General features: G+C 34.2%; 1 protein-coding gene and 1 pseudogene across 15 annotated transcripts in view; both read left to right on the forward strand.

The window, feature by feature from the left end:
- Positions 1 to 18772, forward strand: part of PKP4 (plakophilin 4) — a 222404-nt gene that overhangs the window by 119954 nt on the left and 83678 nt on the right. For 12 of the 15 annotated variants that reach the window (XM_006921099.3, XM_015596613.2, XM_015596614.2 and 9 more), the window contains one exon: positions 2650 to 2762. The exons of the other annotated variants lie outside the window; for them this stretch is intronic. In XM_006921099.3, the coding sequence (XP_006921161.1) occupies positions 2650 to 2762 (113 nt within the window). The remainder of the gene's footprint in view (positions 1 to 2649; positions 2763 to 18772) is intronic. 15 annotated transcript variants of the gene reach the window in all.
- On the forward strand, positions 15521 to 15639 carry LOC112470528 (annotated as a pseudogene).

Consider the following 18772-nt stretch of genomic DNA (forward strand, 5'->3'; position numbering starts at 1 on the left):
ATTTTGTAGGAGTAATATTAATTTGTAACAAAGCATACATATATTTTACTCGTAAATAAATATTCACGATATTAGGTAATGTTAACAAATTCCATGTGTTATAGCTTCCTGATACTCTGCTTTGGGGGCTTTAATGATGTCCTACTTATGAGACATGTGAGCAAATAATGTGTAGAATGGTTTTGATGAAAGAAATCAGTGATGTTCTTTATTATGGGCTCCATGACCAGTAGGAAGAAAATGTAGATTTGATTCATTTCATACAAATGTTAATGGAATTACCCAACTTTTAAATAAAAAATGTGCAAGAAATTATGGGTACATAGTCTCTCCTAATACTCTAGCAACTGTCAATGGTTTCTGTAGGTGTGTCAATCAAGGTTTCTAGTTGCAAGAAACAGACTGACATGACTAATTGTGAGGAAAAAGGCATTTATTAATCGAGTATTAGTGAATTTCCCACATTTGTTGAAAGGGCCCAGAGAACAGTCCTTGAGACTCAGCTTCCAGGAACAGTGTCCAAATCTGTGCTACAAAATTGTTCAGATAAAGAAATCGCTAACACTGCCAACCAAGTGTAAACATAGCGGTTTAAGTGGAGGTCATTTCCATATTAGAAACATGACCTTGAGACCTGTTGCAGGTAGTGCGATAAGAAAGTGAAAGAGGAAGAAAATGAGCTTCATGTTTTCTGTTGTCAAAGTCTTGGTTTCAGCACCTGAGTCACAGTCTAGCATCTTGGCAGAGCGAGAGCCACTCATCTTTGCTTCTGAAGGAAGGAATTATGGAATGGTGGGTTCCAACATCTGCCTTCAAGCAGGAAATTTCCCAACCATTTTTTTTTGAAAGGATTTTCAAAAGGTCAGAGATAGTCACAAACATAATAAAAATCCACTAAAATGGAATTTTTTCTTTGAGTAGAATTTTATGTCCTAATTTGACAAAAGATACCTTGGTAACTTTTGGCCATCCCAAAATGTAAAAACAAACTCTAGCCCTCAATCTCTTGTGGCCACTGAAATCGGAACAGAAAGGTAATGTGATGGCTTGGGGATTATTTTGGGATTCATGGATGGAAAAGAGGTGTATATAATAAGTAACTGAGTAAAATAATGAAAGAATGGAAGTATATCACAAAAAAAAAACATTATACTGTTTAAGGGCAAAGAAAGAATAAGTGTGAGATAAATAATACCATTTGTCCTAAAAATCAATTAGCTGATACTAAATGTTGTGCAGTTATTATCTATATAGTCTTTTGTTGCTGAACATTTATTAAGAACCCGCGGTCTAGGAATTATTAACCGGAATAGGCAATGTCCCACTTACCTGTTATGATCATGTCGTATAGCATTATGGAGCCACCTATTATTCATTCAGGCTTTGCTCTATGTGCCCACACCAATTGGACTCATTAGAAAAGGATTCTCATTATCAGGGACTGTTTCTTTAAAATTATTTCAAGAATATCTTGTAGCATTTGCAAAGCCAGTGCTGTCAAGTAGTTGCACATTTGCCTGATTCCACAGGGAGTTAATATTTTTCAATTATTTTTCTTTTTGCATGGCAAACAAATACATATTGTCATAAATAATATTGCAGGTAGTTTTATTTCTGATTAGCTTCTAGGTTTAGAGTTCATGTGCCTGGTATTTTGAACTACAGTCATTGTCCAGTAAAACAACAAGTTCAGCATTTGCTTTGAGTAGACTTGTAAGAAGATAATACGGCACAGGGGAGCTTGAGGTGTTATTGGAGACGTTATTTGTGGCTTTAAAGCCTTTGGAGTATATTTGATTTGATCCATAGATGTTTTATAGCATAGCATGCTTTCTATTTATTAAAATCCTGTCAAGGTAACAATGAGATAAATATTTTTAAAAAGTTAAAACATTTCATATAATAAAACACCCTTGCCTTCATGATACATCACAGAATGAAGAATATAATTTTTTTCAGTTTTTTCAGCTTTTTAATACAATTTTAAATTTTGTATTATTGCTCATACTATTTAAATCCCTTCTCCTTTATTCCGTGACACACAAATACATTTGTGACAATAGAAAAATTTCATTGTTTGTATTGTATATAAATATAGCAAGACTTTCTCTGTGGGATTTGAATGATGTTTTTTTCCTTAATAATTAAGAAGCTTAAACATCATAAAGTGATTCTCAACGTGGGATTTTTTTTTTTTTTTTTAATGCTGTGCTAATATATGGAATGAGAGATATAAGAATTAGCTATCGAGGGTGGAAAGCTTGTGTTGGTTGGTGTGTGTCTATTGTAGGACACACATCAAATAAGAATTCTGCAAACCTTATGTTTAATACAGCATTGTAGCAGAAGTACTGTTTGAAGACCTCCATTAGCACCAAAAAAGGAAAAAGAAGAGCAAATAAATATCCACATGTTTGTAATTGCAAACAAAGGCAAATATTCTAGTACCTTTTTTAAGTTCAAAAAATCTACAAATCAGTAGGGTATTTAGGCCCATAATTCCATCCAAAACGCTAATTGCACAAAGCCACATTATAGTGTTATGTGATGGGTATGTTCCTGTGTTTCCTGTGACATACAGTAATTCACATATCTGCCTGAGCAGCAAACCTCGGCGCCTCATATGCCTTTTATTTCCTTGAATCACAGGAGCTTCAGTTTCAACGACTCACCCGAGAACTGGAAGTGGAAAGGCAGATTGTTGCCAGTCAGCTAGAAAGATGTAGGCTTGGAGCAGAATCACCAAGCATCGCCAGCACCAGGTACAGGGCCAATGGCTCTAGCTTTTTACACAACTTCAAGTTACATGCCTTATTAAGTTGTCCTGGATGCAGCAAATGATTCTGTTAGTGTTGTCACTGTTAACCTGCCCTCCTGAATTTGACACCAAAAATGTCAATTTATTCTAATTTTGAAAGGCCTCTTGCAGTATTGATTATCCTTCAGTCCTGTGCTTGATACGTTTTATATGGCATCGCTAAGCTTCTGTAGCAAAAGCTACTATGCTATCTTTAGAAATTTGATTAATCGTATGTAGATACAGTTAATGGCTGTTTTTCACAATTGCTAATTATTTGGTAAAGCTAATTGGCTTTGAAAACCTGTATTGATTTTTTTTTAACTAGGAAATATTTCTAAATGATAACATTTAGTTAGCTTTTGAAAAATGCCTTCAGTCTACCTTGAGTTTTTCTAGAACTCTATAAAACCACTAGGTGAAATAAGATCGATAAAACTGTTAAAACACAAGTATCAGATTATGTGATCATTTTTTAAATATCTAGCCAGTTTTTTATAGTAAGAGAAATTATAAGCAAGGTGTAAAAGTGTAAGTCAAAAATTTCTAACTCTGTGTAATACTCAATGAAATAATTTGTCAAGGAAGTTAAAATTGTCAAAAGTTTAATACTGTTCAATATTTTTTAAAGTTATATATGTCTTTAGCACCAAAGAAGAATTCATAAATTTAATAATATGGTATTGTATATTTCCAAAAAGTATTGACTAGCAGATTTTAAAATATATAATTTTACACTAATCGAAAATTTAATTTAATATTTAAAGAGTTCAGTTAGGACTTTTATTCTAGCAATGTAGCTAACTAAAAAATTAACACAGAAATTCTCTCGATAAACTCTTAGAAATACACAGTATGTCAATAATACAAGTCAATACCTAGAGGAAATGGCAAAAAAGTAAGGAAAATCCCCAGGTACTAGAACTGGAAAGGGAACTGAAAGCCAGAGGTGCCTCTGCAGGAGGCTTGAGAAAAAGAAATCCCCAAAAAAGCATTAGAGTCTTGGGTTTAATTTCTATGCAGGGACCAAAGAATGAGGCCTTGTATGTGCTCAAGGTGATATGTTTGAACTTAAGATTGCTGCATCAAAAGCCATGACACTCAGAGGGCTGCACCCCTGTCAAACCCCACACGTACCACATGTGAGTTTGGAACCCAAATGTAACTACATATTGTTCAGGAATCCCCAAATGAGAAACTAACATCACTAAAGATAAGTTCAAAATCAGATATTATAAAACTCAAGTCAAAAAACCTCAACAGTGAGTGAGAACTAGACAAAAGAGTAAGATTTAAAACTTTAAGAATTTGGTATCATTGGAAAAAGTCTATCAGGTATGCACAGGAAGACAGGTATGAGGATGCTCACTGTCGCATTTTATTTGAAAAAGAACATATTAGAAATAATCATCAGGATGGAAATGGAAAATAAAATATGGATAAGTAAACTCGAGAGGAATTAAAATGAAATAACTAGATCTACATGTATCAACATGGACATCTTTGCTAAACAATTCTGAGTGAAAACCACAAGTTGCAAAATAATAGATATAGGGGGATATCATTATGAACATTTTTTAAAAATGTATACATAACAATACTGTGTGATATTTAAACAGTGCTGTTGTTTATTGGTGTATGTTTTTGGAATTACATCAATTTAAGATAGTGATACCTGTAGGGAGGAAGGGAGGAGGAAGCTATCAGAAATTAGGCTTTATTAAGATTGCCATTTGGAGCAAACATGACAAAATATTAACATCTAATAAATGAGGGGGCCATTGACGTGTATATGATTATTAAATTATATTTTGTACTTTTCTGTGTTTTAAAATAGTAAATATTTTTAAGGTTATATAGTTGAATTAGCTATTTCTATAGATTTGTTAAAAATCTATTAGTGAAATACATATTGTGAGTGATACTTACAGTCAGTGATTTTGGTACTTTGTGTCTGATGGTGCCTGGTTTGTTGTTGGGGCTAAGTCAGTGAATCTTGGCTGAATGAATGGGTCCTGCAGAAATGGGGGCTGGGCTGACCAGAAAAGGGGAAAAGCATGCATAAAGGTGTATATGTATGATTCCACACTCTGTTGTATTGAAGGAACAAGTTGCTCAGTAGTGTCTAGGATATGTACTGGCTTATGATGTTGGAAAGGTAAAGCTGGCATTTGATTATGGAGAACTGGGAACCAGGATGATGATAAGCTTCACCTTACTTAGGTCTGTGAAGGAAACCTATTGGAAGTTGTGGTGGTGGTAGTGTTAGTGTTAGTGGTTGTGGTTGGTGACAGTTAGTCTGATAGTGCAGTGTGTAGGTTAGAATGAAGAGAGGCCAGGCAGCAGGAGTGGAACTTATCATGGAATCTTAAGGATTATGAGGAAGATGGTTTTCTTTGTTCAGTGAACTCTGGTTGGAATGATCATTGATCTGCTTTGATTGCCCTACTACCATCTCATGTTAGATTCTCATGTATTCTCAATGCCCCCAATTAAATGCTAACACTTCCCATGGCCTTTCACAAGTTTCTTCAAGAAAGTCATCTCTCTTCATCTGAACTCTTATAACTGTTCCTCTGTGCCTGTATTAGCTTTCCTGAGGTATAAGGCCCAGCCACCCCAGAGCCCTCGCATAGTGCCTGGTGCTCAGCAGGCAGGCACCCAGCCAAATGTTCATTGAATGAACAATGAACCTTAATGAAGTTCAGTGTGCTTTGAGCTCACTAAGAAAGGATGCATTACTTGTCTACCTAGTATTTTTCAGTTTCTGTCTACCCTTTCTCGTATCTGCCCTCTTCATACCTATCTATGCTTTTCAGTGAACCTTCAACTGTTGACACAATTACTCTGCTCTGGGACCACCAGATTTACACACTGGCAAGCAGCCCATTAGAAAGCAGTATTAATAAAGAGAACAAAGGTTTGTATTGTGTCACTTGAGAGATCTCCCTTATGTCTTCTAGTCCCCACCAGTTAATTGTCAGTCTCAGAACCAGAATCTAAAGATACAGAAGAGCAGAAATCAGCTCTCTGACCCAAGCCCTCTTTCCTGTTGGCTATTTCTGATTTGCTCAAAGGAAATTAAAAGTGGGATTGATGCTTACGGTCATGTAGCTTCCTAGGTCATCCTTACATGAAGAGAGTTTAGTCGGCCAAATGGGGCCTTTAATAACTAGTTATCTTTCATTTTGTTTGATTTAGATCCTATGTCAGAGTTGGTAAGGTGAACTGTAATATTTCCTTATTTTTCCTAATCCAAAGGTGACATTAACGACTCAAAGAGAAATAAAATTACATTTTCATTAACTTTCTCAGCTGTCCAAAGTTATCCAGAGCTTACCATTATTGGCTTAACCTTGTGAATAAGAAGGAGTCAGTGGCACGAGGTCCTCTTTAATAAATGACTCTTATATTGTGCTAAGTAATATACTGTGGAGCCCTCTCCCAAATGAATGGTTCTAAAACTAAGCAATTCATTTCCCCTGTATTTGCGGTACCAAAGATGAGTTTTTGACCCATGCCATGGGATGTTCCCATTTTCTAGATAGAGAAACTGGGCCTCTGCATGTTATTTTTTATTTAGGAAATGTCCTAAAAAATGAACTTCACAGTTACCATTGGCAGTTCACTTGCAATAGGCCTTGTTGAGAACTTTCTTAAAAAACTTAATAATTAAAATGATTGACTATTTTAATATCTTTTTAGAATTAGTAATCTTTTAAATAACGTAATAAAAACCTCATTTCTGATATGATTTTTCATTTGTTTCATTTACTGCAAAATGTTAATAACATAAGCAATATCAGTATGTAATGATCCTTAATCCGGAATTGATGGAGCCTATATCTAAAGATGATAATCAGACCAAAAATTATCACTGCAACTCTGAAAAGCCCTGAAGGTGAGCTATGTGATTAGTTAATAGAGAAGTTATAGACCTTTCACCTTATACCAAGTACGCTATAGTTACCTGTGCATTTAATAGTTATTTGTATGTTTAATATGTTACCTCAATGAAGGTAGGCTATAGAAATAGTTAATAAAGAAGTTATAGCGCTTCTGCATTTATACTGAGTAAAATATAGTTTTTTATATATTTAATACTTTACCTCAATTAAAGTGAGCCATGAGATTAGTTAATAGAGAAGATACTGCTTTTCTGCATTTATTTTGAGTGTGCTATAGTTATCTATGTGTTTAGTATTTCACTTCATTGAAAGTGAAATATTAGGCTGTAGAATCAGTTCATTGAAAAGTTACAATCTTTCTGCATTTGTACTGAGTACACTGTACTTATTTATGTATTTAATATTTTACCTCATTCTGAAAGTATTTGAAACATCTTTAAAAATACAAAAAAAACAAAATTTGTGGAAATTAAGACAAAGGGAAGATAAAGATTAGAAAAATAAGGTGAAGCCAAGGTTAAAATAGTATACAAAAGTGCATGTTAGCATTCAGTGCATTTACTAAAAGTAAGGAGCCAATGTAGTTCTGAATGTCCTGGCAGCCATGCTAAAGAAAGGAATACTAACAAATTACATGATTCAAAGTGTCTAGAAGATAAAAACAAACTAGGTTGCTCAGGAGGCTCTATCATTCCCGGATCTGAGACTTGAGTGATTTCTCTTGTGAGTCACCATTGAGAGACCACTGTGTGATGAGGCAGACAGCATCCACAGTAGTCTCTCTCTCTAAATTACAAAATCAGACTCATCGTGCTCTTTCTTCCATTGCTGAACGGAATATAAATGGATGGAATAGCACCTTAACTAAAAATAATTCTCCAGGAGGCAAATTCTGACACTCCAGTTTGGCTCAGGGATGATGTTTAGCATACACAGATGGATGGGTCAATTTCAGGTCCTCCAAGCAAGCAGTTTGCCATGATGATTATTTCATCCAAGACTTTTAGAGTCATAGGTGATAACAGGTGCTGAGCTGTGAGATACCCATATTTCAGGTCACCGTGCAGGTGCACACTGTGCATGCCGGAGCATCAGAAATGACCCTCAGGGTATGTACAGCTTATCTTAGGAGAATCTCTTAGCACATGTGCCTTGGTAGGAAATACAGTCTTTAAACAAACCTCTTGTCTCCCATGGGCTAAGCAGCATCCTTCACATCCAAATTTTGAGGAACATGGGATTTATTTTCTTCTTGCAATATCACCAATGAAGTATCATTTTCACATTAGTCAAGTTTAGATTACACTGGATGGGGTGACAGTAAACAGGCCCAGTAGCCCACAGTGAGGGGCCCACCTCCTCACCCTGGGACTTTTCCTGTCCACCCAAGGGCACAGAAGGGGCAAGGGTGGCCAAAGCAATATTCTTAAGTATTTTTTACTGATTGGAGTTAAATAATGCTCATTTTAGACAACCTGTAAAGTTCGAGGAAATATAAAGAGAAAAATCTATAATTCTATCATGTAGAATAACATCTATATCAGGTTTATTGAAAGTTCAGTTACTTATGGCAAAATTCACTCAGTAGGGTACAATTATGTGATTTTTGACAGTTTTGGTATGTAGTTATATAACTATAACCACAATCAACGTGTAGAACATTTCCATTAATCCCAGAAAAGATGCAACCACTTTTATGTTTACTACATTTCATCCTCTTTGTTCTTTTAAAGTATAAGTTTGAGTTATTTACTTCTAGCTAACTTTTTATCTTGTTCCTAAAGTCCCACTTTGATATGCCAGGCCTAACTTTTAATGGCTCCCATCTGCCCAAGGAATTCCCAAGGGAAGAAATAGTTTGGGGCGGGACCAGCACCCTAGGGATGCTAATTTAGCAATGGTGAGAGATTACTACAGCCTTCCAGTGACAAACTGAACTCTGTGAATGGAAGACTTGGCCAGGGGAGATACTACAAAGCGAATTTAAATGTCTCGTATACAAGGTCATGGCCTGTATTGAACACTTCATGCGAAAAGAGAACCTACATTAGTGGTTCAGCTTGTTGGGTAACAAAACTATAAAAGAAAATGTAGTTCAAATTGAAGAGTCGGTAAATGAAAATATGATCATCTTAGAATTCAAGAAACTATCTTTGGGGCACATATATTGATTCCACATATTTTATCTTGTAAATCATAGCATCTGCGCTCATTAAGATGAAACACTAACTTTGCATTTATTTTGAAATCAAAAAAGATGCTTACTGGACCTTTTAATAATTGTGGAAATTGTTAAATGTTAATAGCAAATGTTAGAATTAAAGCACAGTTTTAAATTTTTATTTCGATTTTTGTACATTATTTAAAATTTTATTACCTCATTTAGAAGCAGTTGGTCCCTCCCCATAGTCCATTCTTTAACTGGCTGCTGCTGGTGTTAGAAAGTTACTCTAGACCCTGAGGAAAATGCTGTTTATATCAACTGAATGAGGGAGGAAATGGTTGGCAACATTAGAATTAAATGACTTCCTAAGATTATCCCGTTCTAGTTAGTTTAAAGCCCTGCTAAAATAGAATTCTTTATGGTTTCAAAAAGGTTATACAATCTTGATAAATAGTCTTATTGCCACTTAAGAAAAGAACTGTTATTTTCTATTAAAAAGATTTGATTCCCCACTGCCGTTCAGATTTTTTTTTTTACACTTTATAGGGTCATCTCCTGGTACCCATCAGGCTTCCATTGATACTAATAAAAATTCTAAAACTGTTTAAATGCTGACAATAGCAGAAAAGACTTTTTCATGGTTCACATCTTTTCTTCAGCAAATATTTTTTAAGTCACTGTGAAATAAACCTTCTCAGTGATACATTCTTTAAAAATGAAGAGTCGGAAAAGATTGAATGTTTGTGCCTTGACAGTTTATTACTTATTTTTATGTACTTCGGGAAGATGCTTGATAAAGTTCTGTCCGTTTGACCTTTAGTGCTCTTACCAGCCAAAACCTGAGTTTTTTAAATAATAGTTTTATTGAGATATATTTCACATACCATAAAATTCATACCTTTATTATGTACAGTTTAGTATTTTTTGGTATATTCACAGAATTGTGCATTATTCACCACTATTAAATTTTAGAACATTTTTATCACCCGAAAAAGAAACTCTGCCCGTTAGTACTCCTTCCCTGTTCTTTTCTCTCCACAGCCCCTGGGAACCACTACTCTACTTTCTGTCTCTATGGAGTTGCCTATTCTGGACCTTTCCTATACATGATATCATGTGATATACGGCCTTTTCTGACTTGCTTCTTTCATTTAGCATGCATGATATATTTGAAGTTCATCTATGTTGCAGTATATATCAGTGCTTCATCCCTTTTTATTTCCAAATAGTCTATTGTATGTATATACTACATTTTGTTTATTTATTCATCAGCTAATAGACATTTGAGTTGTTTCTATTTGGCTATTGTGAATAGTGCTACTATATCTCAGGTTTTAAGAGGGAAAAATCCCAAGGGTTTTGCTCTGAGCATTCTTAGTTTGGGGATCAGGGAGAGGCTCAGAGAGTAGTAGAGATTCTCCCTAGCTTCACCCATCCTCCTACTCCCTCACAAGGGCTTGTTGCCTTCTTTCCTTTCTCCTTTGCTTTCTGTTACAGTAAATCTTTGTATATTGCTGAGCTCGTTGTTCATGTTACTTTTAAGTGTGTGTTAGGTACAGCTATTCAGGAGTCCTGTGATAGTCAACAGAATATAATTCACCAAATGTTCTTTCTTAGTGTTGTGTTTGGTCACTGGTAACTTTCTTAATGATCAAACAGATAAAAGCTTTCTGATTTCATTTCTAATTCAGACTAATTGAAGAATAAACTATTTGATATTTGAATATAATTATCAGAAACTCTCTTGGGGCCCTCTGCAGTGAGTATTTATTAAATGGATGCTCTTGTGAGCAAATTTAGTAACATTGAATTTTTGTGATGCAACTCCTGTTGTAAACACAGTAAAGAGTACCACATCTGAAAGGTACGAATGAGTCCGTGGTAACCTACAGCTTTACAGAAATCATTTATCCAGAACATTTTACTTAAGCATGGTTCTTCCAGAAGACATTTTAATTATTACTTCTCATTGCCATTCCTGTCACAAGCCAATTTCATCTGGGACATAGAAATCCAAGTGGCAACTCTCTCTACTTATTTGAATTAAACTTGTATAAACTAAGTCATCTGTAGGGCATCTGAGCCCAAGGGAATTCAATCAATATTTCATTGAACTAACCTATTTTAACCTAATAATCTGAAGCTGTAGAATTTGGATTTGAAGCCAAGCAGTTTTCATAAGAAAATTTTTGTCGACCTAGAACATTATACAACAAAACATTTTTAATCATAATGAATAAATACTTAAAAACGAATTACCTGTTCCTTAGGCCAAGCATTTTAAAAGGTTAAGTGGGTGATGTAGTTAGAAGGAACCGCAAAAAGAGATCAAGTTAATAGTCAGCATCAGAGTTTCGGATTATTTTAAAACATTTGCTTAAATATGGAGGCAGCCAAGCTGTATTAATTTTCCTGACTAATGAAGAGGAAAATACTTGTTAAAATTCAGGGGCCCATGCATCTAAAATATATGTATCATGCCATTATTTAATTATCTTTTAAAGAGCCTTTTTAATTAAAATAACATTATTTCATTTTCTGTAATTTTTCATAGATCACATTCTGTAATTACTGTTCTTAACATATGTAACAGTGATGAATTATTGAATCAATACAAGAATTATGTTAGCCCCCACCTTAGTCATTAGGTTTTTTAAACCATGCGTACATATTGATAAATTATAAAGTAATTTAAATAGCCCATGTAGTATATTTTAATTTGCTTCCTGAAAAAAAAAATTTACTTTTACTACTTTGTAGGAATTAATAATAGCTTTATTTTTTTTAATTAATTTTTTATGGTGACATTGGTTAACGAAATCTAGTAAGTTTCAGCTGTACATTTTAACAGTAAGGCATATATATATTTACATTGTGTGTCCACCTTAATGATAGCTTTAATTACATATTTTTTATTACTATCATCTTGGGTTTTATCTTTATTTTTTAATCTATATCTTGAGACGTGTTTAATACTAAGTACAGAGAATAATACAACAAAAATTTAAGTATTCATATCAGAATTGAAAATTATTGATAATTCCTCATATTGACTTCTTTTTTATTAAAAGAAAACAACGTTAAACATGTAATTCAAGCCCCTCTGCTCCATTCTCCCTTCCCAATAGCTAACTACTAGTATATAGTCTTCCAGCTTATTACTTTGTGTTCTTTTTATATCATGTACATCTGTCATATATATCCTTGGCCAGTATTTTCTGTTGCTTTTTTAATCGACACAAATGTCATAGTCTGTGTATTGTTGTATACCTTGATTTTTCTTCTCAGTATTTGAGATCTGTCCATGTTAATAGGTGTAAATCTAGTTAATTTTTTTAACTGCTGTTATATATTTATTTCATGGAATATTAAACCATTTGGCCATTCTCCTATTGAAAAACATTTAGGTTCCATTGTTTGATATCGTAAGTAATACAAAAAGAACATTTTGGTCCATAGCTTCTTGTTTACACGTGTAAGATTATGGAATATGTCATTAGAAGTAGAATATTTGGGTCATAATGAATGTACATTTTCAAGTTTTCTAGATCTTGATGAATTGCTTTCTGAAGTAGCTCAACAGTTATACCCTCACAAGTGGTATATGAAAAAGTTCCAGGATGTCTGGGTTTTTTTTGTTTCGTTTTGGCCAGCATTTAATAATAAGCAGGTTCTTTAAAATTTACCAATCTAATGTTATCTCATTTTATTTTGCTTTTTTTTTGATGACCAATGGGGTTGAGTACTTTTCATATCCATATGATCCATTTGAGTTTCCTTTTCTATTCATATTCTTTGTCCATTTTCTAATGAGTAATTTAGCTAATTCTTTTTGATTCTATCATTAGTTTTTTTGAGCTAAAATAACTCAGATGTAGATCTGAAAATACTGCACCGCATCTTAGTACATCACAGCACAAAGTACACCATATTAATCTATTTTTAGAATGCGAATCTTCGTATTTTGACAACTATGTAGAAGAAACGGCCTTCTATGTAAGATTATAATAGATACTAAATTATCCAAATTTGCATCTTAGGGTAAGGGAAAGCCCAAGCAGATAACTAACATTACTTTCTATTTCCACATTTCCTTTAGTGACTCTGTTTTTCTTTCCTGCAAATGTTTATGATCTCTTCTCTAAATTCACTCAATAAATATTTTTGCCTTTGCTTTACTGTTGAAATACAAGGCACAAAAGCCTGGAAATTTCCAGTGTTGCAGGAGGGATCGTTATGCGTAACTAGCAACATGATAAAAAACCATAGTAGCATAAATACATGTCTACATATTTTTTTTAAATTTTCTGAAAAGCACTGTGTTGGTCAGATATTGTCTGTCCTGACTCTATCCCGGGAAGCCTTATCTTGGTATCCTTGTTTCTCATATCCTTAGGTGAAATATTTTTTATAATTATATTATAGGGAGGAGAACAATAGCCATTGAGCATCTATTGCATAACAGGCATTTATACTTGTGGATGTTTTGCACCCATTATCTTCTGTTTAATAGTGTCAGTTTTGGTGTTTTTGTATTTTAGTTTGTGTTTTAGTTTTGTATTTTGTGTCTTTTTTTGTGTTTTAGTTTGCTTTGGTTTTCATTGTCGTACACCTGAATTTAACATTAGAATGATATTTTCCCCTAAAGATAGTGTTACTCTATTGGTTTTCCACTAGAGTGTCAATAAGTAGTTTCAGAAAACTTCAGCACCTCACTTCATTCCACCATCCCAAATAAACAGTCTATATAAAACATGCTTGCTATACAAAGACTACTGTAAAACTCCTAGCCCCCAGCTATATCTCCAGCTATCACCATTTGTCTCTCCTTTATGAGAACTTTAGAGTAACTACCATTTCTGTTCTTGGTTAATTACAAACATGTTACGGGAAGTCATGTAGATACTAATTCATAGATTCTGAAAAACAATCTTGAAAACCTTTGCCACTAATGTTCTTTCTCCAGTTCATTATTTTAGGGAGCAAAATTTACCATTCCTTCATTGAATCACTGTAATTTCCATGATGAAATAAAGGAATGTTGATACTGAGTTCACATTCTCCTTACCATTTGGCAGTTTTAGAACAGAGCAGAAAGACTGATATGTGTGATGAGATGTTTCCTTAACCCTTCAGAGAGATACTACCTTATACAGCTCTAAGCCAATGATGTATGGAAAAGGAAATTGGAAACGTGATTGTCTACCTAAAAGTGAGAGCCATCTATTAGTGCATTTTCAACAGTTAATCAGCTTGCTGTAAAAATGAATATGGCATGTCTACCAGGGGGGAAAAAAACAACTGATGAGCTTGCCAGACTTTGTAGTGACTGAATTGTTATTATAGCTATCCTCCCTGAGGCTTCACAATCTTTTTAATAACAAATCAATCTAATTTGTTTCTTGCATAGATTTTTCTGCTCTGCTGTTGTGTTACTCCACAATTAAAAACACTAAAACTGAAGAGGATAAAAAGCTTGTTGGCTATAGATTTTCACAGCTAAAAAGAATCTTTTGTTAAACATTTATACATTTTAACCACTGTCAAATATATACAGCATTTGTTTTGCATTAACAGACTGCTTATAATCCAAGGAGAAATATCTTTAGAGAATATGTGTGTGTTTATTTCTTCTAGCCTTTTGTTTATTGGAAAGGAACAAATAACAGCCAGTTATTCTAGGAGCTTATGATGTATACTCTCTGCATCAGAACAAGCCAGTTAAAGGTTGATCTACCGCCACCATTCTCTTTAGTTATATTATCAATAACAGAGCTATTTGAGCCACAGAGAAAATTCAAGTAATATTACCAACTATGATATAAAAACTCGTGCTTAGGAAATACAAAATACAGATCTATATCTATTTTCTGAGCAGCATTAGCAAAATACTTTTCAGTAAAGACTTATTTGTAAAAAGTAAGTGAAACAGTATTTTATTGTATTTCTTATGAACCTAAATACAAAAGTAGAAATTATGTTATTGACTAGAGTAGTATATTAAGAAGTATAAAAGTTAAAATCTTGGGTGAACTTTGCAATGACTAATGAAACAATGTATCTAGATCGATGTTCACCAACAGCTGCTAAAATCATTAGCTAAAATGATGATGGGAAACTTTACAGTGAATGGATCAGGCTGACATCAGCTGAACCCCACTGCTTTATCTTATGTTAATATCATGAACCCGGAGATAGCCAGGGTTCATGATATTATGGCCTCCTGATGTGATGCAGTGGGAAGTACTTAACATCACCTATGATGCATTCTTGCCTCAAAATTGCTTGACCATCTAGATGTTAATACCAGTTCATAGGAGACAGAACATGTTAAATGGCACTATGCTGATACATTAGTTATATCCAGTCTGTCAGGAATTCTTCAGGGCAAATGAAATAATTTCATACAGGAAAAACAAGTAAGTGAAAGAGGAAGATGAAACTACAATAAAAGAGATTTTTAGAGATAGTGCCACAAATACAATGTGTGGAACGTTATTTGATCTTGATTAAAAAAAAAAAACTTTTTAAAAATTAAGATAGGTAATTTGAATACCGACTAGATATTTATTGATATTAAGAATTTTACTGTTTTTTTTTTTTTAGGTGCGATAATATTATGTTAATGGTCTTTTTTAAAGTATGTATATTTACTACGGCCATGCTACCCTGAGCATGCCCGATCCTGTCTGATCTCAGAAACTAAGCAGGGTCAGGCCTGGTTAGTACTTGGATGGGGGACCACCTGGGAAGACTAGGTGCGGTAGGCATAAAAAAAGTATCTATATTTAGAGATACTTCTAAAGCAGCAGTCCCCAATCTCACTGGTGCTCCTATGAGATTTTAATGCCTGGTGATCTGAGGTAGAGCTGAGGTGGTGATGCTAGTGAGATGAAGCTTCGCTCACTAGTCCTCCACTGACCACCTGCTGTGCGGCCCAGTTCCTAACAAGCCACAGAGTGATACCAGTCTACAGCCTGGGGATTTATTCAGTAATAAATACTTTAGACCCTTGATCTAAAGTATTTATTACTGAAGTGATAAGATATCTGAGATTTGCTTCAAAATGATCTAGTAATGCAGAGAAAATAGTGGGGTGGAGATACAGATGAAATGTATGTGACCATGTGTTCACTTTTTTTGTTGAAGCTGGGTAATGACTATACAGGGAGTTCATTATACTATTTTCTTCTGTGTATATGTGTATGTCTCTACATTTAAATGTTGCATAATAAAAAGTATTTTAAATGTTAAGTGATTAGGCTCTTAATTATGATTAAAATTCATTTCAGTTTTATAAAATTAGGATGGTTATATTTCTTAAAATCTGAGTGATGGATGTTCTTTCCAATGATTTAAATAAAAACTACTTACTTAAATTGAATAGATAATGAACCTACACAGTATGTTCCATGTATTCCATAATACCTTTATTATCAATAATGTTGGCTCATTATGGCGATGAATGGGAGAAGGAGCAAAGGTGAGAAAGAAAGATAAAGCTGGTCAGTCACTTCTATCATGTTGCAAACCATTGGTCCTCTTTTCATTTATATTTCTCAAAAAATGAATGCTGGACACTAAATCTAAAAATTTAAGGCACAGTGGTCCAACCATTTGCCTTGTCTGTTGGCCATGGAGAGTGTCTGTTCAACTACTGATTAGTGCTTATGGGTCACCCATTATGTCTCAAGAATGTGGTTTTAAGAGACTTTACCCTGTTCCTCCATTATCATTATTGTCATTCCTTCTCATTTGTTCTAACAGGCTTTTTTTCTCTTTCATTCCCCTACCCTATTTATTAGCCTGGAAAACTTGCACATTTATGTTTTGGGAGTAAATAAAGAAGAGAAGGAAACAAGAGTATTAAGGAGATGTGGGACAAATCAGGGCTTCACAGGAGCTTTCAGGAGAGATTTGAAGCATTCTAAAACCACTTTCCTGGGTTCCATACATCTCCCTACATAGAAACGTAGCATACGTTATGCACATACGTTAACTATGTCCTTATGTGTCCATTCTTTTTCCAGGGTAGTTATTGATGATCCTGGGTCTATACTATATCCCACATGTGAATTCATTCCCCCTTCAGCACTAAAATAGCTATTTGTAATGCTTGTCTGTGAATCAAGAGCTGAAAATGGCTGTTACACCATGAAAAAGATAATTTTCTTCAAGAAGCAAAACAGAAATTTAAGAAGTATATTGTTTCTTTTTACACTCAGAATAAAATTTTTCTCAGAAGTTAAAGAAGCAATTATTTATAAAAATTAAAAACAAAATCTTACTCTAGCAATCAATGGACATAAAGTCATTTTTAATTACACCAAATTTAATAGTGCTTTTACATGAATATCAAAGAATTGTATGTGAATAAGTTATTTGCTTTTGAATATCTAAATAGGATAAATAATAAGGGAAGTACATGTTTAATAAAAAATTTAAGCTTATGATGTCTTGAAATTCCTTCTAAGTAAATTTTTACATAGCCTTTTCAAAGTATTTTAAACTCTACATAATATAAAAAATGAAATTGCATGCATCATAAAGCTGTTTATAATGAAAAATTTTAAGGGTTTTAGGTGCCGGCCAGTGTATGTCTTACTGCAGATCTCTACAGCTTAGTCATCTGTGCTGGATCTCATGTAGAGCAAGTAGAAGAACAGGACCCTTGCCCACCTCCTTACCTGTGCCAGCTTCATTTAAAAATATAAGATTTGAATTATTTTATACATCATTTTAGAAGTATATTTGTGTGTACATTCTTTTTTAAATTAAAATTTTTTTTCTCTTTCTGCTTCTTCACCTTTGGAGGATTTGGAAGAATAGAAATGAGAAAAACAATAGCATTTTGTAGACCACAGACACAAATAATTCACAGTAGGCCATCTATTCCAAGACTGGCCTTTTGCCTAAATAGCGTCCTGAGTTACGGCAGAATACTTAGGAAAGAAAGTCTGGTGGTGTGTTTAGCCATTTTACTATTTTCATCTCAGTTGCTTTCACTCTTTCAAATGTCATCTGAAATGTTAGAAAACCCTTCTATTAAAATTTCTACTTTTACTCGTTAGAAAACCTGTTGTGGGATGGGCTTAAATAGAAGTCATGCTTCCTGTATAATTTATGAGGATACCAGAGGGAACTGTTTGTCTCATTTTTGTCTAGTACTACATTCTTTTTTGATCTTCCCCTTCCCATATGGTCTTCTGGATCTTTTATTCATAGATACAAAGCACTAACACAAATTGCTTTTGTCAAAGAATATTTAACATCTTTTAAAATGTGTTCACCTCTAGTACCTATGGAAGTTACTTGAATTGTTGAAAGGGCTATTCTAGTATATCCTGTCCCTTTAATGTTTTTGCTGTTCATCAAATGCATAATTTTCTCTGTAGTAGACTGCTCGTAATATTATTTATATCCTACCTTTTCTGGTATTCATTTTAGATAGCTATTGTAAGGGTCCAGAAATACAGTAGGTAGCGTGAGGGAAAACTGGAACGAAGAACTGAGAAAACAAGGATGAGAACAAAGAGCCAGTAACAATATTACAAGTGTTCACCACAGTAGCTGGTTATACATTGTGACACTTGCTAGCTTGCTAGCAGCCACTGGAAAGCAAGACCACACTTTGCTGCCCCTGTTGCTTATTATTTTTTTAAAGTCTAAAATTGTAAAAGCACATTTCGAGAGCATGACCAGTTTTTCCAGCTAAAGTATCTTTGAGAGGAAATATATGGGTCAAATGTAAGCCCTTTGACCTTTTCTGTGTTCCATGCAGTATCAGGCCTGCCTTCCTACAGCCGTCTTATTTCATCCTTCTGTTGGTCATGCACATGATTGGGTTTAGAGTGCAGCTGGATCAGCTCAAGTCCATAACCACTCCAAGACTCGTGTTCTGTT

Source organism: Pteropus alecto, unplaced genomic scaffold, assembly GCF_000325575.1.
Source record: "Pteropus alecto unplaced genomic scaffold, ASM32557v1 scaffold3, whole genome shotgun sequence".
NCBI classification, from domain to species: Eukaryota; Metazoa; Chordata; class Mammalia; order Chiroptera; family Pteropodidae; genus Pteropus; species Pteropus alecto.